Source organism: Carcharhinus amblyrhynchos, chromosome 29, assembly GCF_965287045.1.
Source record: "Carcharhinus amblyrhynchos chromosome 29, sCarAmb.v2.hapA, whole genome shotgun sequence".
Lineage (NCBI taxonomy): Eukaryota > Metazoa > Chordata > Chondrichthyes > Carcharhiniformes > Carcharhinidae > Carcharhinus > Carcharhinus amblyrhynchos.
The window spans coordinates 366,117-383,185 of NC_137352.1; the positions used below are offsets into that span (position 1 = coordinate 366,117).

At 43.6% G+C, this 17,069-nt stretch overlaps 1 protein-coding gene across 2 annotated transcripts in view; it reads left to right on the forward strand.

The window, feature by feature from the left end:
* LOC145359960 (tubulin-specific chaperone cofactor E-like protein) overlaps window positions 1–17,069 on the forward strand; it is a 125,189-nt gene that overhangs the window by 29,388 nt on the left and 78,732 nt on the right. For both annotated transcript variants that reach the window (XM_080214853.1, XM_080214852.1), the window contains one exon: window positions 165–421. In XM_080214853.1, coding sequence (XP_080070979.1) covers window positions 165–421 — 257 coding nt within the window. The remainder of the gene's footprint in view (window positions 1–164; window positions 422–17,069) is intronic.

Genomic DNA, 17,069 nt, shown 5'->3' on the forward strand with positions numbered 1-17,069 from the left:
TGCATCATGTATATTTGTGAAACTAACTATTTCCATTTCTCTATTTCCTTTCTCCTTTTCCTTTCATCCCTTTTATCTTTTGATCTGCTCCCTGTTTCTTTTTTATATTTCGCTCTCACTCTTAATCTCTCTTGCACTTTTGTTTTATCCCTCCTTCAATGCAGGCTAGAGGAGCTCTTCCTCTGCTTCAATGACTACAGGGTAGTATCACTGTCGCCCTGCTCCTACCCATCACTTCGACTCCTACACATCACTGATAACAATATTACTGACTGGGCAGAGGTGCATAAACTTGGACAAATGTTCCCAGGTCTGGACACATTAATCCTGGCAAACAACAACCTCATCAGCATCACAGATTCTCAGGGCACTCTGGCACGACTTTTCCAAAATCTCCGATCAATTAATCTTCATAATTCAGGTATGATGCATAATTGGATCATTTCGTATCTGTGCCTAAAGTTAATATGCTAAATTTTAAATGCTGTTTGTGTTTAAGCAGCAAACATCTCTCGTATATGTGATTTTCTGTTAGTTTTAAAGGTTTAATTGTTCTGTAATGTTTGAGTTACAGAAAACAAATACAATGCTAAAGATCTGAAATAAAAGCAATGTAGAAACACTTCAGTCTGGCAGCATCTGTGGAGATAAAGCAAGAGTTAAAATGACAGGCCCAAAGATCCTTTTATCAAAACTGGAAAATGTTTTTTTGAAATTTTGGGATAAGACAAAGTATCTGCTGAAATTAACATTGCGGCTTTATTCTTGCCTGTTTTGTCAGAGATTGCATGAGTAGAAGAGAGGGAGTCAAGATTTCATTTTAACAGAAATAAAAACAAAATGCTGTAGAGGGAAGCAGAGTTAACATTTCAAGTCCGTGTGACTCTTATTTCAGACTTTCGGCATTGACAGTATTCTGCTTTTATTTCATTTTAACAACTTCTTTTTGAATGTGTTCAACATAATATCTTAACCCAAGCTGACTATCGTTTATCCTGGAAATGTCAAATTGTTATGATCTGGCTAGGAATCATTAGTATCTGAAAATAAATCCAAACACCTCGTTTAACCAATGGAACTGTGCCACAAGAAGTTTTTTAAATGGAAACACTAACTTTATTGTGTATCAAAGATTTAAATAGGCACTATTAACTTAAAATAATGTATAACTACACATGTTATGCACTTGGGTTTACTTGTCACTTATTGTTAGGGTACTGGACCAGAACCTCAAGTTACATTAAGGATGTAAGACTAGATTCCAACAATTTTTCTATTTTGATATACATGTGAGGGTGGATGCTTTGCCCTACTGACAAATTAAGGATCTTTGATAATGAAGCAAACTTTATCTACTAACACAGTTTAAATAGAACTCCTAACAAATGAAGCAGCTTAACTATTAACTGTTGAATAATATTTAAAAATGAAAGAAAATAACTTCATTTTTAACTTTGTTTCAGTTCCAAATAAGCAACATTCCTCCTTCAAATTTAAATGCCACTTTAAATACAGTTAGCAACCGTAAATATATTTGTTATAACGAGTGTAGACAGTCTTGAAGCTTTCAGAGAGAAAATGAGTTTCAGGGCACCTTGCAGAAAATCTCTTGTCTTCCAACAATTCTCAGCTAGAGCTCTAACTCTCAACTGCAAAAGCTCCTTCCTCTCTGTTACAGACCAAGCTCTGTCCATTAACCACATTATCAAATGAGCTTGTTTGCCAACTTCACAAGGAATCTTTTGGGTAAATAAAAGCCCCATAACTATCAAAGTAATACAATCCTAGCTGAAATTTGTAATTAACCTGCTTTTACAACCCTTGAGCTAAATATTTTCTGGACACAATGCTTGCCTGCAGAATAAAGCTGAATTTTAAACATTCCTCTTAAACAACAAAAAGCACATATATGTTTATATCAGTTGCACTACTATCATCACACTTCCCCCAAGAATTCTCTTATAAGGTGCATCATCTTAAGTTATTTATTTCTGTAAGGGTCACCACCAAGTGTGCCTTGGTCCTTTGGAGAATTCTCCTCTGCTTCTCAGAAGTAAAACCTCATGTGGATGCTTCGGTCTCTTGTTGAGGCGACTTTTCTATACGTAGAACATTCCAGCGCAGAACAGGCCCTTCGGCCCACAATGTTGCGCCGACCAGTTAAAAAACAATGACCCACTAATCTAAACCAATCCCTTTTCGTCCATAAACCTATCCACGGATCTCTTAAACGCCCCCAAACTAGGCGCATTTACAACTGCAGCAGGCAGGGCATTCCAATCCCTCACCACCCTCTGGGTAAAGAACCTACCCCTGACATCCGTCCTATAACTATCCCCCCTTAATTTAAAGCCATGCCCCCTCGTGCTAGCTTTCTCTTCTGCTAATCTCTTTGATACAGAACTCTGGAAGACCACTGTAGATTCTTCCACTAGTTTCAGAATAAGATCAAGGCGTGCCTTCACTCCACACGGTGAATGATGAAATTTTTTAAAATTATGATTCCAGCACATGCCTAGCTATCTATCATTTATTTCAACTACCCCTTGTAAGCTACAAACTATGATCCTATCTACAACTAACTTTTCCAGTAGACACCAGATGCATGAAAACTGGAGAACTTCCCTTAGATCTACTCATCTCTATGATGTAGGCTGCTCTTGGCTGTCTTCAACATCATCTTTAGATTAATTATCCTTCATTTACAATTTATTCTTCAATCTGATGAGGAAGATGGATTTTACAATCCTTTGTGTTTACTGAATGCTTTAAAACGTTTTTCTCTCACTTCCAAAATAAAAATAACTGTCTTGACTGCCCTAGCTGTCTGGATTGCAGTGGGGAGGCAGTGGCACAGTGGTTGTCACTTGACTAGTAATCTAGACATCCAGGGTAATGCCCTGGGGACCTCAGTTCAAAACCCATCAACTATGCCAGATGATGGATTTAAAAACATCTGGCATTAAAAGTCTAAAGGTGACCATGAGCCCAACTGGTTCTTTAGGGAAGGAAAACTGCCACCCTTACCTGGTTTGTGACTTCAGACCCACAGCAATGTGGTCGACTGTGAAATCGCCTAGCAAGCCACTCAGTTGTAATTAGCCCCTACAAAGGTCACAAAAAAGAATGAAACTGTAAGGACCAAGGTACTGAAAACGCTGCAAAGTTCGCTTTGACAATCCTGTTTCCTCGGGTGGATGTAGCTGTTACCAGGGGGCGTAACTATAAGGTTCATGGTGGGAGATAAAGGAGGGATGTCCGAGAAACGTTCTTTACTCAGTGAGTGTTTGGGATGTGGAGTGCACTGCCTGCTGTGATAGTGGAGTCGGACACTTTAGGAACTTTCAAGCGATTATTGGATAGGCACATGGAGCACACCAGAATGATAGGGAGTGGGATAGCTTGATCTTGGGTTTGGACATAGCTCAGCACAACATCGAGGGCCTGTACTGTGCTGTACTGTTCTATCTTCCACTAAAGTCATCCTTACTAACATCTGGAAGCTTGAGCAAATATTGGGACAGCTGTCTCATAAGAACGTAAGAAATAGGAGCAGGAGTAGGCCATCTAGCCCCTCGAGCCTGCCCCGCCATTCAATAAGATCATGGCTGATCTGTCGTGGCCCAGTTCCACATTCCCGCCCTCTCCCCATAACCCTTAATCCCCTTGCCTATCAAAAACCTATCAACCCACGTCTTAAAAATATTGAGCGAGGCAGCCTCCACCACTTCTATGGGCAGAGAATTCCAGAGATTCACCACCCTTTGAGTGAAGAAGTTCCTCCTCAACTCCATTCTAAACCGCCCCCCCCTTTATCTTGAGGTTGTGCCCTCTAGTCCTACTGTCCTTTCTGAGCGGGAAGAGCCTCTCCACCTCTATCCCATCCATCCCATTCAACATCTTATACGTCTCAATGAGATCTCCCCTCATTCTTCTAAACTCTAACGAGTACAAGCCAAGTTTATTCAGCCTCTCCTCATAGCTCAACTCCGGAATCAGCCTAGTAAACCTCCTCTGCACTACCTCCAAGGCCAAAATATCCTTGCGTAAGTGCGGCAACCAAAACTGCACACAGTACTCCAGCTGCGGCCTCACCAGTGCCCTATGCAGCTGCAGCAAGACCTCCCTACTTTTATATTCAATCCTCCTCGCTATGAAGGCCAGCATCCCATTCGCCTTCCTGACCGCCTGCTGCACCTGCAGGCTGGGTTTTTGCGACTCACGCACAAGGACCCCGAGGTCCCTCTGCACCGTCGCCTGCTGCAGTTTTTCACCACGTAAGTAATAGTTATTCCTACCAAAGTGAACAACCTCACATTTGCCAACATTAAATTCCATTCACCAGTTCCTGGCCCATTCGCCCAGCCTATCTAGATCCTTCTGCAGACTCTCCACACCCTCCGCACAATTTGCCATTCCACCAATCTTGGTGTCATCAGCAAATTTCGACACCATACACTCGGTTCCCTCCTCCAGATCATCTATATAAATGATGAATAGCTGAGGCCCCAGCACCGACCCCTGGGGCACTCCACTAGTCACCAACCTCCAATCCGAATAGCACCCATTGACCCCCACTCTCTGCCTCCTAATTGACAGCCAATCCTCTATCCACACTAACACCCTACCCCCAACTCCATGCCCCCTGACCTTCTGTGATAACCTCTTGTGAGGCACCTTGTCAAACACCTTCTGAAAATCAAGAAACACCACATCCACCGGCTCTCCTCTATCCACTGCCCTAGACTCATCCTCATAGAACTCCAATAGATTCGTCAGACACGACTTCCCCTTAACGAAACTGTGCTGCGTCTGCTCTACCAAACAATTCTCCTCAAGATGCCTCGCTATTTTCTCCTTGATCACGGATTCTAACATTTTTTTACAACAGACGTTAAACTAACCAGCCTATAATTCCCCACCTTTTGCTTGCCACTCATCTTAAACAACGGCGTAACATTAGCCATTTTCCAATCTTCCTGCACTTCCCCGGAATCCAGCGAGGTTTGGAAAATAATCACCAAGGCATCCACTATCACCTCCGCCATTTCCTTCAGAACCCTTGGATGCATTCCATCCAGTCCTGGGGACTTGTCCACAATCAGTCCCTCCAGTCTGTCAAGCACTGCCTTTCTAGTAACAATAATGTCATTCAGGCCCTCCACTCCTACCATCTTTCCATCGCTAACACCCAGCAAATTATTCACGTCCTCCTCCGTGAAGACCGAAACAAAAAAGTTATTCAGGGCCTCAGCCATTTCCCCATCCCCTACCACTAAGTCCCCCTTCTCATCCTCTAAGGGTCCAACGTTCACCCTAGCCAGCCTCTTCCTTTTTATGTATTTATAAAAACTCTTGCTATCCTTTTTTATATTAAGCGCTAGCCCAGCTTCATAGTTTATCCTACCCTTCTTTATCAACTTAATCTCACAGACTAGTCAAGCAACAGCCTGACAGTCATACTCATGGAATCATGCCTCACAGATAATGAGAGGTGGTGGTATATTGTTGCGTGGGAGTTGGCCTAGGAGTCCTCAACTTCAGCTTGGACCCCATGAAGTCTCATGGCACCAGGTCAAATATGGGCAGAGAAACATTGTGCTGATTACCATGTACTTCCCTCCTCAGCTGATGAATGCTCCATGTTGAACACCAGTTGGATGAAGCACTGAGGATGACAAAGGCATTGTGTCCTTGGCCCAACTACCTTCAGCTGCTTCTTTAATGAACTTTCCTCCATCATAAAGTCAACAGTGGAACTTGTTCACTGATGACTGCATAATGTTCAGTAGCATTCACAACTCTTCAGATACTGAAGCAGTCCATTTCCAAATGCAGCAAGACATTGACAGCAACTAGACTTGGACTATCTAGTGCCCCATGGGTTGCTATCCCCAGTTTCAGTGGTGTATGCACATTACACCCCTTTTTATGGCTAATCTTCAATCTCGAGTGGGCATTTGGAGTGATCTGTTGCGTGGGCAGTATTTTCCTGCTTGGTGCAAAACCTATACTGCAGCCTGCAGGTCGCTGCATTTACGTTTAACTTCTTCTACCTGTTGCAGCACAGCCTCTCTCTCTGACAGCATGCTTAGCCTTTTGGCAGCCTTTATCACATTGAGCCTGGAACTGGCATATTAATCTGATTCCTCTCGTGTGCCTACTTCCGCTTCCAATTGTTGTATGCACATGATAGCACTCATTAAGTCCTACTTTAGTTGGGTTACCTGAGCACCTCTCTCTCTCGTTAAACCTGGATAATCTCTGCTTCCGTACCACGGAACTGTTCTAGACAACTGGAGATCGCCTTCCTAAGCTTGGGAGCCCTTTTGCACATTTCCTTCTGGGCACGACTCCCAACAATTCTCTCCCTCTGATCCCAAATTCAAAGAACAAACATAGAGCAATACAGCACAGGAAACAGGCCCTTCGGCTCTCCAAGCCTGCGCCGCTCATTGGTCCAACTAGACCATTCTTTTGTATCCCTCCATTCCCAGTCTGCTGTGTGACTATCCAGATAAGTCTTAAACAATCCCAGCGTATCCGCCTCCACCACCGCCCTGCTTGGCTGTGATTTCCAGGCCCCCACCACCCTCTGTGTAAAATATGTCCCTCCGATATCTGAGGTAAACCTTGGCCCCCTCACCTTGAACCTGTGACCCCTTGTGTTTGTCACCTCCGACCTGGGAAAAAGCTTCCCACTGTTCACCCTATCTATACCCCTCATAATTTTATACACCTCTATTAGGTCTCCCCTCATTCTCTGTCTTTCCAGAGAGAACAACCCCAGTTTAACCAATCTCTCCTCATAGCTAAGACCTTCCATACCAGGCAACATCCTGGTAAACCTTCTCTGTACTCTCTTCAAAGCCTCCACGTCTTTCTGGTAGTGCGGTGACTAAACTGGATGCGGTATTTCCAAATGTGGCCTAACCAATGTTCTGTACAGCTGTAACATCAGACGCCAATACTCTATACCCTGTCCTATAAAGGCAAGCATGCCATATGCCTTCTTCACCACCTTCTCCACCTGTGCTGCAACCTTCATGGATCTGTGGACTTGCACACCCAGGTCCCTCTGTGTGTCTATACTTTTGATGGTTCTGCCATTTATTGTATATGCTCCCCCCTACATTAGTTCTACCAAAATGCATCACTTCCGGGACATCACCCCACTGCACCTATTTATGGTTCAAATATAAACAAAGGACTTCCTCCCATTCAGCATGACTGGCCATAATTATTTCCTTTTAGTGTTCATCACGTAGATATGGGTAAGGGATCGGGGTAGGAGTCCAGTTTTCACGAAATTTCCTCCTGTAGATTTTACCCAAATTCCCTTGACAATCCTAGTTCTAACTACACAGTTTGTCCACCTTGTGTTACAAACACCGGATTTATGGTCCAATTTACTGGTTGAATCTGTATTAGTCCTTCACTCACTCAAGACTGGCCATCACGGGGGGCAACCTGCCCTCTTCATGTTCGGTTGGAGCGTTGGAGAATACCGGGTTGTAGATTTGACTTCGGAGCAATGTATCACTTCTTATCGAAGGACCGTCTGGGTCACCAAATGTTGTACCCGTAAAACCTCAGATATTTTTGACCAGTTTACTTATAAGGTTTACCACGGTGCCCTTATTTGCAAGATGGACAAAGGACAAACACAAGTAAAGGTTCAATAAGCTTATTAATAATAACACTATTAACCCTTAAATTACCCACATAAAACAAGAGGATGCCCCAGATTCAAGTATACCACCTGCAAAAATGGTTTGGTTAAACTGCAGGCCCAATTCTCTGAGTCCTTCTGGTAACATCGCTAACTCCTATGCTAACAACATCCTGGGGGTTACCATTGCACAGAAACTGAACTGAACTAGCCATATAAATACAGTGGCTAACCAAACAGGTCAAAGTCTAAGAAACCTGCGGCAAGTAACTCACCTCCTGAATCCCCAAAGTCTGTCCTCCATCTACAAGGCATAAGTCAGAAGTGTCATGAAATATTCTCCACTGGCCCGAATGAGCGCAGCTCCAACAACACTCAAAGGTTGACATCATTCAGGACAAAGCAGTCCACTTGATTGCTACCCCTTCCATAAACATTCAATAAACAGTAGCAGCCATCTACAAAATGCACTGCAGGATCTCATCAAGGTTCCTTGGGCAATACATTTCCAATCTCATGACCATTACCATCTCGAAAGATAAGAACAGCAGATACCTGGGAACATCACCACTTGGAGATTCCCTTCCAAGTCACTCACCATCCTGTCTTGGAAATATATCGCTGTACTTTCACTGTCGCTGGGTCAAAATCTTGGAACTCTCTTCCTAACAACACCACAGGTTTAACTACATCTCAGGGCCTGCAGCAGTTCAAGAATGTAGCTCTCCGCCACCTTCTCGAGAGCAACCAGGGATGGGCAATAAATGCTACTCTAGCCAGTGAAGCCTACATCCCATAAATGAATATTTGAAAATCTGTTATGAGGAGGATAATATAAGCCTGAGGTTACAAAAGGATACAGATTAGTTTGGTGTATGGACAAATATCTGGCAAATGGAGTATAATTTTGGAAAATGTGAAGTTGTCTGTTTTGGCAAGACAAACAAAAATGCATATTAGCTGTTTGGTGACTGTCCTAGTAAATGAATCATAAAAGATTAGGATGGAGGTGCAGCAAGTAATGAGGAAAGGAATGGGGTTGGCTATTTGAGAATAAATCCACATCTGCCGTGTGGGAATTTTTTAAAGGTCAGTTGATTAGAATTCAGGACCAGTATGTTCCTTTCAAAGCGAAGGATAAGGATGGCAAGATTCAGGAACCTTGGATGACGAGAAAAATTGAGATCTTAGTCAAAATGAAAAAGGCGGCGTACGTAAGGGTTAGGAAACTGAAGACGGACCGAGCCCCCGAAGAAAATAAATGAAGTAGGAAAGAACTTAAGCAAGGAGTTAGGAGTGCTAAAAGGGGCCACGAAATGTCTTTGACAAACAGGATTAAGGAAAATCCCAAGACATTTAATATGTTTCTTAGGAGCAAGAAGGCATCTATGAAAAATGTAGGTCCCCTCAAGGACAAAGGAGGGAATTTATGCATGGAGAAAGTGAGTGAAGTCTTTAATGAATACTTTGCATTGGTATTCACAAAGGAGAAGGGCGTTGTGGCTGGTGAGTCTGGAAAGGGGTATGTTGAGATTCTAGAGCACAGAATCATACTGTACAGAAGAGGTCCTTCGGCCCATCAGGTCTGCACCAATACTTGAGAAACACCTGATCTCTCACTTAATTCGATCTGATGTGGAGATGCCGGCATTGGACTGGGGTAAACCAGAAAGAAATCCCACAACACCAGCTTAAAGTCCAATAAACTTAAACTTATTGGATTTTAAGCTGGTGTTGTGGGATTTCTTTCTGTTTAATTTGATCTACCAGCATTTGGCCCTTAACTTTGAATGTAACGATGTGCCAAGTACTCAACCGGGTACTTTTTAAAGGATGTGAGGCAACCCGCCTCCACCACCCTCGCAACCAGCACATTCCAGACCATCACCACCTTCTGGATAAAAAAAATTCCTCACATCCCCCCTAAACCTCCTGTCCCTCACTTAGAACCTATGTCCCCTCATGACTGCCCGTTCAACTAAGGGGAACAGCTGCTCCTTATCCACTCTGTCCATGTCTCTCATAACCTTGTACACCTCAATCAGGTAACCCCTCAGTCTTCTCTGCTTCAACGAAAACAGCTCACACCTATCCAGCCTCTCTTCATAACTTAAATGTTCCATCCCAGGCAGCATCCTGGTGAATCTCCTATGCATCCCCTCCAGTGCAATCACATCCTTCTGATAATGCACACATTACTCTAGCTGTGGCCTCACCATTTCTGTAAAACTCCAACATGACTTCCCTGCTTTTGTAATCTATGTCTCAATTGATAAAGGCAAGTGTGCCCTATGCCTTTTCACCATTTTATCAACATGCTCTCCTGCAGACACCCGTGGACATACGCCAAGGTCCCTTTGTTCAGAATGTCATAGTGTCCTGCCATTCATTGAGTCCTTTCTTGTCAAATTTCTCTTTCCAAAGTGTATCACCTCACTTCTCAGGGTTAAATTCCATCTACCACTTATCTGCCCATTTGACCATTCGTCTATATCATATTGTATGCAGCCCAAGACACTCCACCTAACTGTTAACCACCTGACCAATCTCCATTCATCTGCAAACTTACTAATCCTACCCCCCACATAGTCATCAGTGTTGTTTATATAAATGTTGAATAATAGGGGACCCAACACAGATCCCTGTGGTATGCCACTGGACATTGGCTTCCAATCACTAAAGCAGTCTTCTGTCATTATTCTCTGTCTCCTACAATTGAGCCAATTTTGAATCCACCTTATCAAATTACCCTGTATCCCATGTATATTTCCTTCTTTACAAGTCTCCCTTGTCAAAGGCTTTGCTGAAATCCGTATAAACTACATCAACTGCACTACCCTCAGCTACGCACCTGGCCACCCCCTCAAAAAATTCAGTCAGATTTGTTAGATATGGCCTCCCTCTGGCAAAGCCATGCTGACTATCCCTGATCAAGCTTTGCCTCTCCAAGTGGAGAGATAGATGCTGTCCTTCAGAAGTTTCCCCAATAGTTTCCCTACCACTGACGTGAGACTAACTGGTCTTACTTCAATGAAATCCACTCTCTCCAATCCAAAACATTTTTTGCAGCTTGTCTATTTCCTTGTCCATAACAAGCTTAAATTGCACCATGTTATGATCACTATCACTAAACACATCCCCATCAACCACCTGTCTGGCTTAATTCCCCAGAATCAGGTCAACATAGTTCCTTCCCTTGTTGAACATATTTTTCTGAAAAATTTTTCAACATATTGATCTAAAAAGTTCTGTACACATTTCAAGAAACTTACTCCATCCAAGCTCTAAGCACTGTGACTATCCCAGTTAATCTTGATATAAAAAGGGAGGCATTTTGAAAAGCATTAAGGTGGACAAGTCCCCAGGACCTGATGGGATCATCCCAGAATACTGAGGGAGGAAATTGCTGGGGCCTCATCCAAAATGTTTCTATCCTCTTTCATTAGAGGAGAGGTCCCCGAGGACTGGAGAATAGGCAAGGTTGTTTAAGAAGGGCAACAGGGATAATCCAGGAAATTACAGGCTGGCGAGCATTAAGTCAATGATGGAAAAATTATTGGAGAAGCTTCTTAGGGAGAGCTCCAAATGTGAGACAAATGTGCTCAAATTTGAAAAAATGTGGATTTATTAGCAAAAGCATCATGGCTTTGTGCGGGAAGTTTGTATCTCACAAACTTGATTGTTTTTTTTTGAGAAAGTGACAAAAATGATTGAGGTTAGGGTAGTGGATGTTTATATGGACTTAGCAAGACCTTTGACAAGGTCCCTCCTGGCAGGCTGATACAGCAGTGTAGTCACATGAGTCTGTAGTGAGCGGTAAGCTGAATAAAGAACTGGCTTGTCATAGAAGTCAGAGAGTAGTGGCAGAAGGGTGTTTTTCTGATTGGAGATCTGTGACCTGTGGTGTTCTGCAGGTATCAGTGCTGGGACCCCTGTTCTTGTAGTATTTATAAATGATTTGGAGAAGAATGAAGGTGGTGTGATTACTATGTTTGTGGACACAAAGATTAACGAAGCTGCAGATAGAGGATGGTTGCCAGAGGATACAGCAGGATATAGATAGGTTGGAGGAATGGCACATGGGATTTAAAAACACACAGAAGACTGAGGTCACATACCAACCAACTCAAGAACAGCTTCTTCCCTACTGCCATCAGACTTTTGAATGGACCTACCTTTGTATTAAGTTGATCTTTCTCAAAAACCTAGCTATGACTGTAATGCTACACCTGTACCCTCTCCTTCTCTATGTATGGTATGCTTTGTCCATATAGTGCGCAAGAAACAATACTTTTCACTGTATACTAATATGTGTGACAATAAATCAAACTAAATCAAATTTAATCCAAACAAATGTGAGGTGATGCATTTTGAAGGTCTAATGCAAGAGGGAAGTATGCAGTTAATGGCAGAACCCTAGTAGTATTAACATACAGAGGGATCTAGGTGTATAGGTCCACAGTATCCTGAAAATGGCAACACAAATGGCAAAGGTAGTCAAGAAAGTACATGGCATGCTTGCCTTTATTGGTTGGGGCATACAATTTAAAAATTGGCAGTTGTATAGAACTTTTGTTAGGCCACATTTGGAAACTAATGCCCCCTTGTAAGTGATTCTTCCACCCTGGGGAAAAAGCTTCTCACTATCCACTCTGACAATGCCCCTCATAATCATGAAGACTTCTATCAGGTTGCCCCTCAACCTCCATCGTTCCAATGAGAGCAAATCAAGTTTCTCCAACCTCCCATAGCCAATGCCCTCCATTTCAGGCAACATCTTGGTAAATCTTCTCTGTAACCTCTCCAAAGCCTCCACATCCTTCTGGTAGTGTGGCAACCTATATTCCAAGTGCGGCCTAACTAAGGTTCTTTAAAGTTGCAACATGACTTGCCAATTTTTAAACTCAATCCCTTGGCCAATGAAGGCAAACATGCCATATGCCTTCTTGACTATCCTCTCCACCTGCCAATGAAGGCAAACGTGCCATATACCTTCTTGACTATCCTCTCCACCTGCGTTGCCATTTTCAGTGACCTGTGTATCTATACACCCAGATTCCTCTGCCTATCTACACTCTTAAGGGTTCTGTCATTTACTGTATATTTCCTATCTGTATTAGACCTTCCAAAATGCATTACCACACAATTGTCCGGATTAAACTCCATCTGCCAGCTCTCCACCCAGGTCTCCAACTGATCTGTATCCTCTGATGGTCCTCATCGCTATCTGCAAATCCACCAATCTTTATGTCGTCTGCAAACTTACTAATCAAACCAGTTACATTTTACTCCAAATCATTTATATATATTACAAACAGCAAAGATCCCAACACTGATCCCTGAGGAATGTCACAGCCCTCCATTCAGAAACTGCTACTCTCTGTCTTCTATGACTGAACCAGTTCTGTATCCATCTTGCCAGTTTGCCTCTGATCCCATGCAACTTCACCATCTGCATCAATCTGCCATGAGAGACCTTGTCAAAGGCCTTATTGAAGTCCATGTAGACGACATCCACTGCCGTACCCTCATCCGTCATTTTTGTCACTTCCTTGAAAAACTTGATCAAGTTAGTGAGGCCAGATTTAGAGTATTGTGTGCAGTTTTGGTCACCTAATTACAGGAAGGATATGAATAAGGTTGAAAGAGTGCAGAGAAGATTTACAAGGATGTTGCCGGGACTTGAGAAACTGAGTTACAGACAAAGGTTGAATAGGTTAGGACTTTATTTCCTGGAGCATAGAAGAATGAGGGGAGATTTGATAGAGGTGTATAAAATTATGATGGGTATAGATAGAGTGAATGCAAGCAGGCTTTTTCCACTGAGGCTAGGGGAGAAAAAAACTAGAGGACATGGGTTAAGGGTGAAGGGGGGAAAGTTTAAAGGGAATATTAGAGGGGTGTTCTTCACACAGAGTGGGTAGGTGTGTGGAATGAGCTGCCAGATGAAGTGGTAAATGCAGGCTCACTTTTAACATTTAAGAAAAACTTGGACAGGTACATGGATGTGAGGGGTGTGGAGGGATATGATCCAGGTGCAGGTCAGTGGGACTAGGCAGAGAAATGGTTCAGCATAGCCAAGAAGGGCCAAAAGGCCTGTTTCTGTGCTGTAGTGTTCTATGATTCTAGTGAGACACAACCTCCCCTTCATAAAACTATGTTGCTTTTCACTAATACATCGCTTATTTCCAAATGGGAGTAAATTCTGTCTCCAAGAATCCTCTCCAGTAATTTCCTACCACTGACCTAAGGCTCACCAGCCTGTAATTACCTGGATTATTCTTGCTACCCTTCTTAAACGAAGGGGCAACATTGGCTGTTCTCCAATCCTCTAGGACCCCCCCTGTCTCATAACTCACCTGATGAAGGAGCTGAAAACTCCGAAAGCTAGAGCTACCAAATAAACTTGTTGGACTTTAACCTGGTGTTGTGAGACTTCTTACTGTGCTTACCCCAGTCCAACACCGGCATCTCCACATCATAACCTCCCCTCTCACCAGTGAGGATACAAAGATTTCTCTCAAGGTCCCAGCAATTTCCTCCCTTGCCTTTCTCAGTATTCTGGGGTATATCCCATCAGGCTTTGGGACTTGTCCACATTAATGTTTCTCAAGGACCCCAATACCACCACCTTTTTGATCTCAACATGACTCAGAAACTATTTACACACGATTTCCTGGACTCATCATCCACCAAGTCCTTCTGTTTGGTGAATGCTGAAGCAAAGCACTCATTTATTACCTCGCCCATTTCCACTGGCTCCATGTGTAGATTCTGTCCCCTGTCCTTGAGTAGCCCTCCTTGCTCCTTACTTAAGTTTCTTTCTACTTTCTTTGTATTCCACACTTGCTTCAAAGAACAAAGAAAATTACAGCACAGGACAGCCCCTTCGTCCCTCCAAGCCTGCACCAACCATGCTGCCCAACTCAACTAAAACCCCTACCCTTCCAGGGACCATATCCCTCCATTCCCATCCTATTCATGTATTTGTCAAGACACCTTTTAAAAGTCACTATTTTATCCGCTTCCACTACCTCCACTGCTCTGGCTGCTGCTGTTTTTATCCCCTGGTAGGCCATCCCCTCCCCTGACAGTATCCAAAACAGTATACTTATTAGAGAGAGAGAGAGAGACGACTATAGGGGATTCTTGCATTGACTGCCTGCCCCTTCTAGTGGTCACCCATCTATCTGCCTGCACCTTGGGTGTGACCACATCTCTAGAGCTCCTGTCTGTGACACTTTCCACTGTCTTTATGCTCCTAAATGCATCCAGCTGCTACTCCAACCTGTCCATGCAGTCTGTAAAGAGTTGCAATTGGGTGCACTTCCTGCAGATGTGGTCGTCCGAGACACTGGAAGCGTCATGGATCTCCCACACCTCACAAGTGCAGCACTTAACCCCACTAACCGACATTTCTAGCACCAATCAAATTACTTACGAAAATTTATAAAACTCTTACCTTCAATTTTACCGTCTCACAGTGGCCCTTTGGTCAGAGGAGGAGGGAGGAAGGGTAAAACTAATGTGGTGTTTTGGGCTCATCGCTTCTAGACACCAGATCTTCCATTTCTCATTTCTCTGTGTAAAAAAACTTGCCCCTCTCACCTCATTTGATCTTGCCCCCCTCATCTCAAGAGGTACGCCCCCTAGTATTAGATATTTTGGCCAGCGGGGTGGGCCTGGGTTTGAGGTGAAAAGTGGGGTGGTCGAGTCAGCCACTGATTGGAGCTGGGGAGGTGGGGGGCGGCAATGGGCACTGCGCATGCACTGATCTCCCCACTGACTGATCGGCACAATGCTACCAGCCTTTCCATTGGAATGAGGCCCCGCTCCCCACTTACCAGCATGAATCTCTCTGAGGCAATCTGTGATGCACAGAGTGCCAGAAATTCATTTCACTAAGTATGCCTAATACTCAGGCAGGAACTTCTCCCGTTTTCTACCTTTGGGCACTTAGTTTTTTGAGAGAATCCCAGCCTTCAACTCTGGGGGGAAAAAAGACTCTGACTGTCAACTCTATCTGTGCCTCTCATAATTTTATAGAACGTAGAACATTACAGCGCAGTACAGGCCCTTCAGCCCTCGATGTTGCACCAACCTGTGAAACCAATCTAAAGCCCATCTAACCTACACTATTCCAATATCATCCATATGTTTATCCAATGACCATTTAAATGCCCTTAATATTGGTGAGTCCACTACTGTTGCAGGCAGGGCATTCCACGCCCTTGCTACTCTCTGAGTAAAGAATCTACCTCTGACATCTGTCCTACATTTATCACCCCTCAGTTTAAAGCTATGCCCCCTCGTGTGAGCTATCTCTATCCGGGGAAAAAGACTCTCACTGTCTAATCCTCTGATCATCTTATATGCCTCTATTAAGTCACCTCTTAACCTCCTTCTCTAACAAAAACAGCCTTAAGTCCCTCAGCATTTCCTCATAAGACCTTCCCATCATACCAGGCAACGTCCTGGTAAATCTTCTCTGCACCTTTTCCAATGCTTCCACATCCTTCCTATAATGCGGTGACCAGAACTGTACGCAATATTCCAAGTGCGGCTGCACCAGAGTTTTGTACAGCTGCAACATGACCTCACGGCTCCGAAAGTCAATCCTTCTACCAATAAAAGCTAACACACTGTACGCCTTCTTAACAACCCTATCAACCAATTAAACTCCATTTGCCACCTCTCAGCCCAGGTCTGCAGCTTATCTATGTCCCTCAGTAACCTGCAACATCCTTCCTTACTGTCCACAACTCCATCGACTTTAGTGTCATCCGCATATTTACTAACCTGTCCTTCTATGGCCTCATCCAGGTCATTTATAAAAATGACAAACAGCAGTGGCCCCAAAACAGATCCTTGCAGTACACCACTAGTAACTGAACTTCAGGATGAACGTTTCCCATCAACCACCACCCTCTGTCTTCTTGCAGCTATTTCTGATCCAAACTGCTAAATCACCCTCAATCCCATGCCTCTGTATCTTCTATAACGCTTTACTGAAATCCATATACACCACATCAGCTGCTTTACCCTCATCCACCTCTTTGGTCACCTTCTCAAAGAACTCAATGAGGTTTGTGAGGCACAACCTACCCTTCACAAAACTGTATTGATGATCCCTAATCAAATTATTCCTTTCTAGATGATTATAAATCCTATCTCATAATCTTTTCCAAAACTTTGCCCACAACAGAGGTAAGGCTCACTGGTCTATAATTAACAGGGTTGTCTCTACTCCCCTTCTTGAATAAGGGGATAACATTTGCTATCCTCCAGTCTTCTGGCACCATTCCTGTAGACAATGCCAAAGGCTTTGCAATCTCCTCCCTAGCCTCCGAGAGAATCCTAGGATAAATCCCATCCGGCCCAGGGGACTTACCTATTT